A 13,182-nucleotide genomic window follows, 5' to 3' on the forward strand; every position below is an offset into this window, starting at 1 on the left:
GAGGGGTTAGCAAGGAGTCGGGGGCGGGGCCCAGGGCCGGGCGGGGGCGGAGCGGCGAGAGCAGGGCCCGGCGAGACGCTCGGAGAGGACGCGCGCGAGCGCCGGCGATGGGCCCCGCAGCGCGGCTGGCGGCGCTGTTGGCGGTGCTGGCGTTCCGGGCAGGGGACCCAGCCGAGGTCGCGGCGCGCGGGGACACGTTCTCGGCGCTGACCAGTGTGGCGCGCGCCCTGGCGCCCGAGCGCCGGCTGCTGGGACTGCTGCGGCGCTACCTGCGCGGGGAGGAGGCGCGGCTGCGGGACCTGACCAGGTGAGGGGACCGGGGGGCGGGGTGTGAGCCGGAGAGACTGAGTCTCCGAGGACGGACGAGGCCCAGACTTTGTCCCGCAGGGCCGGGGGTAACTCAGGTTCGTGGTCACCCTGCTGGGACTTCGGATGCGGTGTCCAACCCGGAGACCAAGGTACCGTGGCCCAGTATGACTCCCCAGAGCTATCGTCATCCTGAGGGGCACCCCGAGGCACCGTGTCACACTGCGTAGGACCTCAGACTCCGTGCCTCGCACACACGCAGCGGCACCCCCATCCAGCCTCACACCGCCAAGTTGGTCCGCTGTGGGAACCTGCGGTGGAGCGACTGTGGGGCGCAGTAGAGCTTCACAAGGTACTGAGTCAAGCTGTGTGAGCCCCCAGGTTCTCTGTTACGGAGACACAGCGACCCCGAGAGAGTGAAGCGGAGAGAATACGGTGACACTGTAGCCACACGTGTGTTGACCATGTGACCCAGGGAACTGATGTTTATTATGGGGGGACATTCTGTGACTGTGTATGAGATTTACATGTCATTGTGACTGGGGGGCACGACCCTATGGATATCATGCCTAGTAATTGTCCAGGTCTCTATAGGAATAATGCTTCAGGTTGATCAGTTCATTCACCGTATATGTTTGAGTGTCTTCTATGAACCAAGCACTGTTCCAGGCACTGGGAAGAGAATGGTGAACAAGAACCTACCCTGTCCTCTAAGAGCCTGGAGTCTGTAATATCATGATTGTTAATCTGAGATGTCTTCTCTTTACACACACATAAGAACTCTAAATACTGTCACTGAGATGTATATGTGTATGAACGTATTTGACAGCAGGAAAACAAAACCACTGGGCAAAACCATACTTGAGGCTTGGAGATGCTGAGTGTAGCACACACTAATAGATGCTCAGCCAATATTGTTTTGCTATACAATCAACCAGAAAAACGTCTACTTCTGCTTTATTGACTATGCCAAAGCCTTTGACTGTGTGGATCACAACAGACTGTGGAAAATTCTTAAAGAGATAGGAATACCAGACCACCTAACCTGCCTCCTGAGAAATCTGTATGCAGGTCAAGAAGCAACAGTTAGAACTGGACATGAAACAACAGACTGGTTCCAAATCGGGAAAGGAATATGTCAAGGCTGTATATTGTCACCCTGCTTGTTTAACTTATATGCAGAGTACATCATGAGAAATGCTGGACTGGATGAAGCAAAAGCTGAAATCAAGATTGCTGGGAGAAATATCAATATGCAGATGACACCACACTTACAGCAGAAAGTGAAGAAGAACTAACAAGCCTCTTGATGCAAGTGAAAGAAGAGAATGAAAAAGTTGGCTTAAAACTCAGCATTCAAAAACTAAGATCATGGCATCCGGTCCTATCACTTCATGGCAAATAGATGGGGAAATGTTTCATTGGAAACAGTGAGAGACTTTATTTTGGGGGGCTCCAAAATCATTGCAGATGGTGACTGCAGCCATGAAATTATAAGATGCTTGCTCCTTGGAAGAAAAGTTATGACCAGCCTAGACAGCATATTAAAAAGAGAAACATTCCTTTCCCAACAAAGGTCCATCTAGTCAAAGCTATGGTTTTTCCAGTAGTTATGTATGGATGTGAGAGTTGGACTGTAAAGAAAGTTGAGCGCTGAAGAATTGGTGCTTTTGAACTGTGGTGTTGGGGAAGACTCTTGAGAGTCCCTTGGACTGCAGGGAGATCCAACCAGTCCATCCTAAAGGAAATCAGTCCTGAATATTCATTGGAAGGACTGTTGCTGAAGCTGAAACTCCAATCCTTTGGCCACCTGATGCGAAGAACTGACTCATTTGAAAAGACCCTGATGCTTTGAAAGATTGAAGGCAGGAGGAGAAGGGGACAACAGAGGATGAGATGATTGGATGGCATCACCGACTCAATGGACATGACTTTGAGTAGGCTCCAGGAATTGGTGATGAACAGGGAGGCCTGGCGTGCTGCAGTCCATGGGGTCGAAAAGAGTCAGACATGACTGAGCAGCTGAACTGAAACTGAAAATACAATCAACAAACTCTACTGTAAGACTTGGAACACTGAGGCACTGTAATCATGTATTGACTCTCTCAAACAGTGAAAGATAAATGAGTGGATATAACACCATGGTATGAATATGTGCTGTGCACCTTCTCTTGGGAAACTGAGAAACTCACAAAGTGAGAAATGGGTGTAACCATATAGTTACTTGAATATTTAATGCTATATATATAGCCCGTGACCCTCAGCTGAGCTGGGACAACAGAGGGTTATCTCACAGTGTGCTGCTTATAAAACTATGAGTGAGTGTACGTGGTGGTAATACTGCTTCCAGGGCATATGGGAAGAAGGTGTGAGGGCCACTATGGCTATGTGAGAGAGCCCATGTAGAAGAGTCAGTGAGTGTGAGGAAGTATGTGGGAGAGATCTTGTTTGTGACTCAGTGGTAACTGAATGATAATGTAATTTGGTACATGCTGTTAAGCATGTAGCTTGTATATAAGCAGTTGTATGCCTGTTTAAATTTACTGTTAGTTTGATCTCACAAGCTAAGATCCCACAAGGTGCATGGTGTGACCAAAAATAGCTTGATAATACACACACACACACATATACTATATAGTGTATATAAGTGTGTATTAATTATAATAATCTGCTGTGCTCAGTTGCTTAGTCGTGTCTGACTCTTTGCGGCCCATGGACTATACCCCGCCAGGCTCCTCTGCCTTTGGAATTTTCCAGGCAAGAATACTGGGGTGGGGTGCCATTTCCTACTCCAGGGGATCTTCCTGATTCAGGGATCGAAATCAAGTCTCCTGCGCGTCTCCCAAATTAGCAGGCGGATTCTTTACCACTAGCAACACCTCAGAAGCCCAATTATAACAATAAATGATAATTTTAATAATTCTTGTCACTCTTTGGAGTAGCATTGTTGCCTAGTATTCTGTGGACCCATATTTACAGAGTAAAATAATTTAATTTGGGGAATCCTTGATGGTCCAGTGGTTAGGACTCTGTACTTCTGCTGGTGGGAGCCAGGATTCAATCCCTGATAGGGAGAACTAAGATCCTGCAAGCCGCATGGTGTGACCAAAAAAAAAAAAAAATTTCATTTTGTTCATAATCCATATTCATTGGAGTCCACGTTCATTGGTGGAAATAGAGGAGACTTTTTCCTTTGATTTGAGGCACCACCATGCTCCCCGCTGCCCGTGTGCTTGTTCTCATACTACTAATCTCTTTATTTGGGTGGTTCAAATTGAGATGGGGGTCAGAATCCTGATGCCAGGCTTAATAGGGAATAGAGTCAAAAGAGCGAGCTAGAGATGTTGATCAGAGTGGCTGGCTAGAATTCCCCCCTCCAACCTGCATGCCGGTCTCCTTTACCATCTTCTCACCATTGTCATTGTCACAAACTTGTCACGGTTGGAGGCCTTGTACAAACCTTATCTCATTTGATTCTCTCTCACACAGTGTTTTGAAACAGGTTTGTATTACTCTTTTAAGCAAATGAGAAAACATTTAAAAGTGTGAAAACTAAAATTTAAGTACTGTAATCCAAGATTATAAAATCTAGTATGTAGCAAGGACTTTCCTGGTGGCTCAGTGGTGAAGAATCCACCTGTAATGCTGGAGACACCGGTTCGATCCTTGGGTTGGGAAGATCCCCTGGAGCAAGAAGTAGCAACTCACTCCAGTATTCTTGCCTGGGAAATCCCACAGTCAGAGCAACCTGGCAGGCTCCAGTCCATATGGCCACAAAGAGTCAGACATGACTTAGTGACTAAACAACAGCAAAAAGTAAGTAGCAAAGCTAGGACTAGGACATAGTTCCTTTGATTGTTTCTTTCTATCACGCTATAACGTCCCTACTGCTTGCTTTGTATGATATGCCAGGATGCTGACCAAGCCCCATAGCTGTTGAGGTTTAATGGGCAGCTGGAGTACATAGTGGTTAAGAGTCTGGATTCAGGAATGTAACGTTTGTTAGAATGCTTGGCTCTGACCTTGGGCAAGTTCCTTTACCTCTTTAAGAATTAGTCTCCTAATCTGTAAAATGATGATAAAAATAGTACCTACCAACATGGTTTGTTGGAAACATTAACTACCATATAAGGGAAAGTAGTAATTGCTCAACAAATGTTAATTCTTTATTATTGTTGTTTAAGACTTGCTGGTGAAGCTAGACACAACTTTTGGTTCTACACAGTAGCTAGGATTGTGAGAGCCCAGATAATAAAAAAGAAAGACTCAGAAAAATTCTAGAGTCTCTTCCCATATGACTTATGAACATTTAATTCCAGAAAGCTTAGTTTGATAACTTAGAGATTGTCTGTTCTCTAGTCACTGCTCTAAAACCTGGTGAAATATTTGCTTTTTAAAACAAGAATTCTGGCAGTTCCTGCTCATTTTCCTATACTTGCAATCTGGTGATCTAATGTAACTTGAGGTGTTATTTCTAAGGGGCCTAAGTTGATAATTCTTTGAATTTCTAGTTAGAAATTAAATATTTTTTGATATTGAAACTATACTCCCTACCCCAAATTGATGAATAAAAATTATACTAGTTACAATATATATAGCTATGTACTAATATAGTATTATGTATACTCATCATATAATATTTAGATAGTTAACCCCTAGCTTCTTTTGTTGTTGCAGTTTTTAAAAAGTACTAAGATTTAGAAAGTAGTATCATCAGCAATGACTTCTATGCTAGGAATTAAGCATTCAGAATGTCTCAGAGAACTGAGACAAAGCCATTTCTGAATTCCAAAGGAAAAACATATTGAATTAAAACAGCCCATGTATTGCGGTTGGGTAACCTGTCCCAGGCTATGTTTAATGCAGGGATTGGGTTGCAGCTTTTATGTGCAGATTCTTGAAGGAAAGGATCTGATTTTCCACTCTCAGCAGCATTTGTTAAAGCAAAAAAGCTGTTTAGGAAACCCTGAGGTTTGAATTCAGCGTCCAGTAACTAGGTCTCTAAAAACCAGCTATTGGCTTAGAGGCTGGGCACAGGGCCAACATTTGGATTCCAAACCAGCCTCAGATATCTGTTGATAGGTTTTTTCTTTTTTCTTTGTGTGACAGAAAGATGACGTACATGAACGTTGAATTATGTTCTTCAGTAGAGATCAAACCTCTGTCCTAAATAAATTGACGCCGTAATACAAAGTGGGATGTGAAGAGAACAAGGAGATGGTACCTTTGATCTTCACCCCTCTGCCGTGCTTCCTTTGCGCCTCAGTTTCCTCCAAGGCTTGTTATATTGGGTTGGCCAAAAAGTTCGCTTAGGTTTTTCCATCAAGATGTTATTTTTTGGCCAACCCAATACATTAGGTCTCAAGCACCAGATGAGGAGTTTGTTTATTCGGTTGTGGAAAAGGTGTTGGAAAGAAAGAACAGAATGGTTGTGCCGAAAGCATCCATAGAGATCTTCTAAACTAGACCAGGTTTACCATTTTATAGGAGAGGAAACTGAGGGATAGCTAGAGGCTGGGTAGGATACCTCTCACGTCTCCTCCCAGCTCCTCTCCATGCAACTGTCTTGTAAAATCCCTGCCACTCAGCCTCAGTTGTCCCTGGACACTTACCCTTCAGTCTGAACTCAAGCCTGAGTCTCTGCTTGTATTTTCGTCTAGCAGTGGAATATCTTTCACTAAGTAGTTCCATATGGAGCTGAAGCAGAAAATAATGGGTATTAAAAAAAAGTCCTACACCCTGGAGGCTGGTTTAGTTTTAAAACCCTTGAGTAGGTTTAATTTTAAACCCCCCCTGTCTTGGGGATCAGAGATATCCTGGGACTTAACAGGCTTCCTATTTCCTCCCTGGGGCACCCAGAAGCAGACTATTTTTCTTAGTTTATGCTTGAATTGAATATTTGGCTCACTAGAAGCATCTCTACCCAAAGCAACTATTCTGTTTCAGGCTGTGTTTATAGTTGAGGCCTCACCCTTGAGAATTCCTTAACTCAGACTGTTTCAAGGGATTGAAATCCTGCACCTTCCTCCCACCCCACCACTCCCTCTATTCCTCACTTCCATCCCTTTCGACTCACTGAAGTCCTCCACTCTGGCCAGAAAATTCTTCTATTCTCACATGCTCTTCATACATTCACTTTGCACCACACACACTTTTTCTTTTATTTCTACTGTTGTTATTGTATTGTTTTTGAAAATAATGTTTAAAACAAAGGGAAAAAGTCTTAGAGGGCAGGACTAGAACTCTTAAGTCTGCCTTACTGTAACTAATAAGTTTCAATAATATAAATCCCAGTAGGGAATTAGAAATGGGATAACCATAGTATGCCAGGAAAGTAAACATTTCTCTCTTAATTGTAGGAACACTCTTATAGGACATTGAGGAGGAGAGAAATTAATGAAAAAGATCATCACTTCTGGCCCCTACATTTCTGCCCCTTTACTGCAAATGTTGCTAAACCAGAAAGGTTGGCAGCGTGCTGAATAACCCACCTGTTCATTCCCCATTACAATCTTCACCAGTTTCTGTATGATTTGCTTCCTAAATATCTCTTGAAACCATTCCATTCTCTGCCCCCACTGTCACTATTTTGGTTCAGACTGTCCTATCTCTTGCTTACAGCTTTGAAATGGCCTCCTAACTGGTCTTTCTGCTCTGGTAGTAACCCTGCCACTTCTAACCCCTTCTCCTCACCCTCTTACAGATTTATATATGTAACATATCATAGTCCATCCCACTCTCACTTAAAACTTTTTGCTACTCCTAATTGCACTCAGGGCAGAACCCAGATTTCTCAGCAAGGTCTATGAGTTACTCCTTGCTTCTCCAGTCTAGTCTCCCCATCCTCCTAATACACTGCGTGCTCCAGCAATACTCAACAGTTTGTAAATTTCCCTACTGCTTCTCTCTGTACTTTTACACATGTTGAACTGTCTCTGCCTTCCTGGAAGGAGACCTCCTTCTCCCTTCCTCATTATTTGCTTTTACCCATCAGTCTCAGTTTATTATCTCCTCTGTGATACCTACTGTGATCTGCTGTGGCGGATCTGTGTACTTTCCTCTAAGCTTTGTTCTTAAATCTGCGGTTGCATCTGGGGTTGTAATGTCATTATTTGTGATCTCAAATGTTTTGAGATCAAGGTTATTGTCTTATTCAAAATTTTGTACCTAGCTCATAGAAGAATATATTTCATTCATTCTTTATGAATGAGTATATATTCATTCATAAATATATGTTGAACTTAGGAAAAGGGTGATAAGAGGGAATTCCCTGGTTCACTGATGTGGCCCAGGTTCAGTTTCTGGTTGGGGAACTAAGATCCTACACACTGCACGATGTGGCCAAAAAAAAAAGTGATGAGAAATCAGCTATTTTCTTGTTCATGAAATTCTTGATCATTGGATCCTATCTTGCCTTTTTATCCCCAGCTTCCAGAATGGAGTTTGACTTCTAGAAAATGACTTACTGAATGATTAAATATATGTCAAGCCTCTGCGCCTTTAGATACATTGGTCCCTGTTGGCTCAAAAAACCCACTCACCTCCCTTCTTTGTTCTGACTCCATGGGAAACAGTATGGCAAAATCAGTCAAGAGCCCCAGCTTCAGAGTCAGCCAGGCTTCAGTTCACTCCTGGCTTTGTTGTTTACCAACAGCATAGCCTTGTTTCAGTTTTCTGTTCTGTAAAACGTGCGTGATAATATCTATTCTGAGCAGTTGGGGCAGGGGGAATTAAATAAGACAATATGTTTAAAACACTGAACAGGATGCCTAGTACATGGTAAGGGCTCAATAAGTAGTAGCTATCAATATTTTAACCAGTCCTTCCAACTCAGATTAGGTGCCGTATCCTCTGTAAAGTCCTCCCTTACACCGTCTAACTCCCACCTGCGTCAGGTGCCCTGCTTACAGATTGCCAGAGCATTTCATAGCCACCGTTATCGTAATTAATTCAACAATGTTTTTTAAGCTTCTATCAGATTCTAAGTTTTGATTATAGAATAATGAAAGAAAAAAAGATTTTCTTATCTGTAACCTCCTTGAGAGCTCCACCCTCTCTTGCCTTTGAGTCTTGAGCATCTAGCATGATGCCTGACATATAGTGATGGACCAATGGAGACCGACTTGAAGGAACAAATGAGTGAACCTACTTTTGTTGTGTTGATAGTTTTCATCCTCTTTGTTCGTGTTGCTTAGAATATTACATGAGTCTCAAGGGGTTCAGCATTTCATTTTTAGCTACTCTAAATGTGCCTTCACTTGGTAGAGCGCTTGTATCAGTGGGTGAGGTCATTCTACCCCTCTCTTTCAGATTCTATCACAAGGTGCTATCTTTACATGAAGATTCAGCAACCCCTGTGTCTAACCCTCTGCTTGCATTTACTCTCATCAAACGCCTACAGTCTGACTGGAAGAATGTGGTACATAGTCTGGAGGCCAGTGAGAACATCCGAGGTAATGAGGAGGAGGGCTGGAGGGTAAGAGAAGATTCTATCTCCTGACTCAGTGGAAAGGAGAGAGATTCTGATGGGATGTGATGAAGGATAATAAAGTGGGTAGGTATTACTTGATCTCCTTAGCTCTGTTACAAAGAACTAGGTTCTTTTGTTAATATGTTTATGCAATTATAATTATAAAGCAATTTTGTATCCATTATCTCATTTTTTTAAAAATACTTTTTTGGCTAAACTGCATGGCATGTGGGATCTTAGTTCCCTGACTAGGGAGTGAACCCGTGTCCCCTGCAGTGGAAGCATGGAGTCATTACTGCTAGACTGCCGGGGAAGTGTCTCCATTATCTCATTTCATCTTCACTCCAATCCTGTGAAGAACTATAGGTTATATCATCCCATTTACACATGTGTAAAAGTGATGTTGTCTATTAATTTCTGTTTTATTAAGTTGCCACTACAGTGTTATCTGTAGTAAGATCACTTTCCTAATTTACTCTACTTTGTACTTGAAAGGCTTCCCCTGGGGCTCAGCTAGTAAAGAATCTGCCTGCAATGCCGGAGACCTGGGTTTGATCCCTGGGTTGGGAAGATCCACTGGAGAAGGGAAAGGCTAACCCACTCCAGTATTCTGGCCTGGAGAATTCCATGGACTGTATAGTCCACGGGGTCGCAAAGAGTCGCATGCGACTGAGTGACTTTCATTTTCATAATTGAAGAAGTTTGTCGACTTTGGGGAAGTTAAGAAGAAGAAAAGTTTTCCCCTCAAAAGGCAAGACTCCCGGAGACAGACAGAACGGAACAACATGATAAAGATGCTTAGTTTTTACTCTGAAATGTTTATTCCTCATTCAGAAGATTTTATTACCCTGGGAACAAAATCAGATAAAACATTATCTTTGCTCATGAAAATATTACGAGCTTAGTGATTATAGTAATTAAGGTGATGATGCCTTGCTGTATCAAATGCTCACCGCCTGTTTTTTGAGTGATGGATTGATGCTTTCGTGACCTCCACAGCTCTCAAGGATGGTTATGAGAGGGTGGAGCAGGACCTGCCAGCCTTTGAGGACCTCGAGGGAGCAGCAAGGGCCCTGATGCGGCTGCAGGACGTGTACATGCTCAATGTGAAGGGACTTGCCCGAGGCGTCTTCCAGAGAGTCACAGGCTCTGCTGTCACTGACTTGTATAGTCCCAGGCGACTTTTCTCCCTCACCGGGGATGACTGCTTCCAAGTTGGCAAGGTAATGGTATTCAGAGAGAGGGCAGATTGCTCAGCTTTCTTTCTAGGGGATAAAATCACTCTACTCTGATGGTGGTTGTTAATACATATTTCTAATCCTGCCAGCAAAACTGGAAGTTGGGCATTATCTCCATTTTCAGATAAGATGAAGAAACTGAGGTTCAGAGAGGGTAAATGACTTGCCTAAGGTTACACAAGTTTAAGTAGAACTAAATTTTGAACCTGTGTCTTTTAACTCGGAATCCCATGCTGTCTCCATAATAGCTGGGGTGATCACATACTTAAGACACTCTTGAGAGTGAAGGAAGTGTTATTAGCCAGGCTGACAGACATAAAATGGGACTATCTTGGGCAAAATGGCCCTTTGGTCACCATAACCATAGCACTCCACCAGTAGATGGACAGCCAAGTGGAAAGGAGAAGCAAGGTCAAAGGATGCAGGAATAGAAAGGAGATGGTGATGTGAAGGTAAGATCATGGAAACTCAGCCTCCTGGGACTTTATGAAATCCCTTGCAACATTTCCTAGCCACTTAGAGATACTAAATTAAAGTAGTGCCAAAAAACAAACCATTTGGGAATTCCCTGGTGATCCAGTGGTTAGGACTCCATGCTTCCACTGCAAAGGGCATGAGTTCAATCCCTGGTCAGGGAACTAAGATCCCACAAGCCAAGTGATGCAGCCAGAACTAACCCCACTTTGCTATAAAATTGAGAAAATAGACTTTAGGAACCTTCCATATGAGATATTTAACTGATCTTTGTTCAGAAGTTTTGAGTACACTTGAGGTTATTTTACAATATACTCTTTGTTAGCTTTGCCCAGGAAGTAATGGAGTAAATCCTTTTTAATTTTGAAGATGCATACTGCAGGAAAGTGAATTTTCACCAGCCCCTGCAGTATTTGTTAGCCAATCTGAGAGTGGGCCTCTTGTGTCTAAATCCAAGTTTTGAGACTACATCCTCCAAATTAATACAGAGTGGGTTGCCCTAAGCCTCTCCATATATAACTTTTCCTCTTCTGAGATCCTAATAGAATCAAGCTCAATCATCATGTTCATGGCTAATTTAAAATGAAGTCAGTTAAAACAGTTCCATGTATGGTACCAATATATGCTTCCTTAGTGAGGCTTTTCTGAGACTAAAACCATATGTTGAAAATTCAGTTAAGTCATTTCCTGAAAGTCTCACTGACAATCATCATTTCTGTATTTACTTATTTTGAAAAATAAAACATTTCAAATATAAGAAAAGTACACATAATATAAGCAATTTTATCTATAATTGAGATGAAATATATGTTCAAATTTTGCTGTATTTGTTTCAGATTTTTTTTCCAGATTTTTAAAAAAGAATGTAAAGATAGCCAAACACCCACTCCTTTTCCTTCTCACCACCCCAACCCTTTGTATTCTCCCCTTGCCCAGGTACCGAGCGACCACTGTCCTGAACCAAATAGTAAGTGCTCTTGAGTCACTTAGCACCTTGTATCTGTGACATTTTATCCATGTTGCTGCATTTATCAGTTCAGTTCAGTCGCTCAGTCATGTCCAACTCTTTGCGACGCCATGGACTGCAGCATTTATCAGTAGTTCATTCCTTTCTGTTGCTGAATAGTATTCTGTTGTTTGAATACACCACAAGCTGTTTATCAGTCTCATGCTGATGGATTCTTAGATCTGTCTCCAGCATCAGCTGGAATAATGCTGCTGCTTTATTGATGTGTCTTTCTGTGGACATTTGTGTTCACTTCTCTTGGTTAAATACCTGGGTTGAAGAATGAACGTGGATAATTATTAACATGTAGACAAGTCTGTTTTATCTACATGCCCTCAATTCCCTCCTCTGTTGATTATTTTAAAGATCAGTCTTTTCTTCTGAAATGCTTAATTGTCTAGTTCTTCTGTTCCACTGTTGTGTCAGTTGACTCTTGCTCATGGTCTGTTATGTCCTGACACAGTTTATCATGTTTGATTGTGAGCTTATTTTTAGCAGGATTCCTCTCCTACCCGCCAAATAGAGACTTTCTGCCCAGAATTGTGGGAATATCCCTTCATAGCGTTTTGGGTTTTCTTCTTTCAGGTACTCTGTGATATCACTAGCCTTAGAGTCCTTTCTTTTTCCCCCTCTACATTACATCCCCACGACTTATTTATTTTATAACTGGAAGTTAATACCCTTTGACCCCCATCATTCATTTCACCAACCCCCTACCCTGGCCTCTGGCAAGCAATCCGGTTCCTGTATTTACGGGCTTGGGGGTTTTTGTTTCTGCTTTTTTTGTTTAAGATTGTATATGTAAGTGAAATCATATGGTATTTGTCTTTCTCTGTCTTATTTCATTTAGCATAATGCTTCAAGGTACATCCATGTTGTCACAAATGGCAAGATTTCATTCTTTTTAATGGTTGAATTATATGTATGTGTGTGTGTGTGTATCATTTTATTCATTCATTCATCTATTGATGGACACTTAAGTTGTTTCCATTATCTATTTCTCTGAATTGAAACCAGACAGAAACAAACCAACTTTCTTATCTCCTTGTGGCAGTGGATAGATTATTTTTCTGGTCAATTCTTTCCCTTAAAGTGTAGTTTTTCATGGGTTTGAATTTTATGAGTGTGTCTTAAATCCAGTTTTTAAGTTTTTTGAGGTCTACAAAGGCTCATGTACTGTCCTCCTGTGGGTATTATAACCTCAGATTACTAAGTACGGAGGTTACTAGGACTAACACCCACCCCATCCCAGGCAGCTTTAGCATCTGCTCATCAGCTTGTTACTTGGATTTTCAGCTTCTCTTTTATTTCTGGTACTTGGATATTTCCCAATCTTTCTAGAAAATGTATGATTAAATACTTTTTATATTTTATTCAAAATTTCTAAGTCTTTGTGATTAGGGATGGATTCCAGTTACCTGTCTGCCATGTTGCTAAGACTTAAAGTTCCTCATAGAAATCTTAATTAAATAAATTGTTAACTTAGCAGGAAAAGTTCAGTCATTTTTTGGTTATTCTTCAAATTAATGTTTTTCAAATAGGAAACTTAAGGACCAGAAAGATAACACAGCAGGCTAATGGCAGATGGGGGATAGGAATGAACTTGCTGTTTGGGCAGCAGAATTGCAGTATCTCCAGGTTCTGCTGTTTTTCTGCCTGTGGGGAATTATGCCTAAATTAGATCATTT

The 13,182-nt window shown here is 42.1% G+C and overlaps 1 protein-coding gene across 6 annotated transcripts in view; it reads left to right on the forward strand.

Annotated features, from left to right (window-relative positions):
* Positions 1–62: 62 nt before the first annotated feature.
* P4HA3 (prolyl 4-hydroxylase subunit alpha 3) overlaps positions 63–13,182 on the forward strand; it is a 72,152-nt gene continuing 59,032 nt past the window's right edge. Inside the window, exons 1-3 of one of the 6 annotated variants that reach the window (XM_027562927.1) lie at positions 63–307; positions 8,617–8,759; positions 9,776–9,999. In XM_027562927.1, coding sequence (XP_027418728.1) covers positions 108–307; positions 8,617–8,759; positions 9,776–9,999 — 567 coding nt within the window. In that variant the 5' untranslated portion in view covers positions 63–107. Of the gene's footprint in view, positions 308–8,616; positions 8,861–9,775; positions 10,000–13,182 lie in introns of those variants that run through there. The other 5 variants (XM_027562926.1, XM_027562925.1, XR_003514679.1 and 2 more) reach the window with 5 other exon arrangements.

The sequence above is a fragment of the Bos indicus x Bos taurus genome, chromosome 15 (assembly GCF_003369695.1).
Source record: "Bos indicus x Bos taurus breed Angus x Brahman F1 hybrid chromosome 15, Bos_hybrid_MaternalHap_v2.0, whole genome shotgun sequence".
In the NCBI taxonomy this organism is placed as follows: domain Eukaryota; kingdom Metazoa; phylum Chordata; class Mammalia; order Artiodactyla; family Bovidae; genus Bos; species Bos indicus x Bos taurus.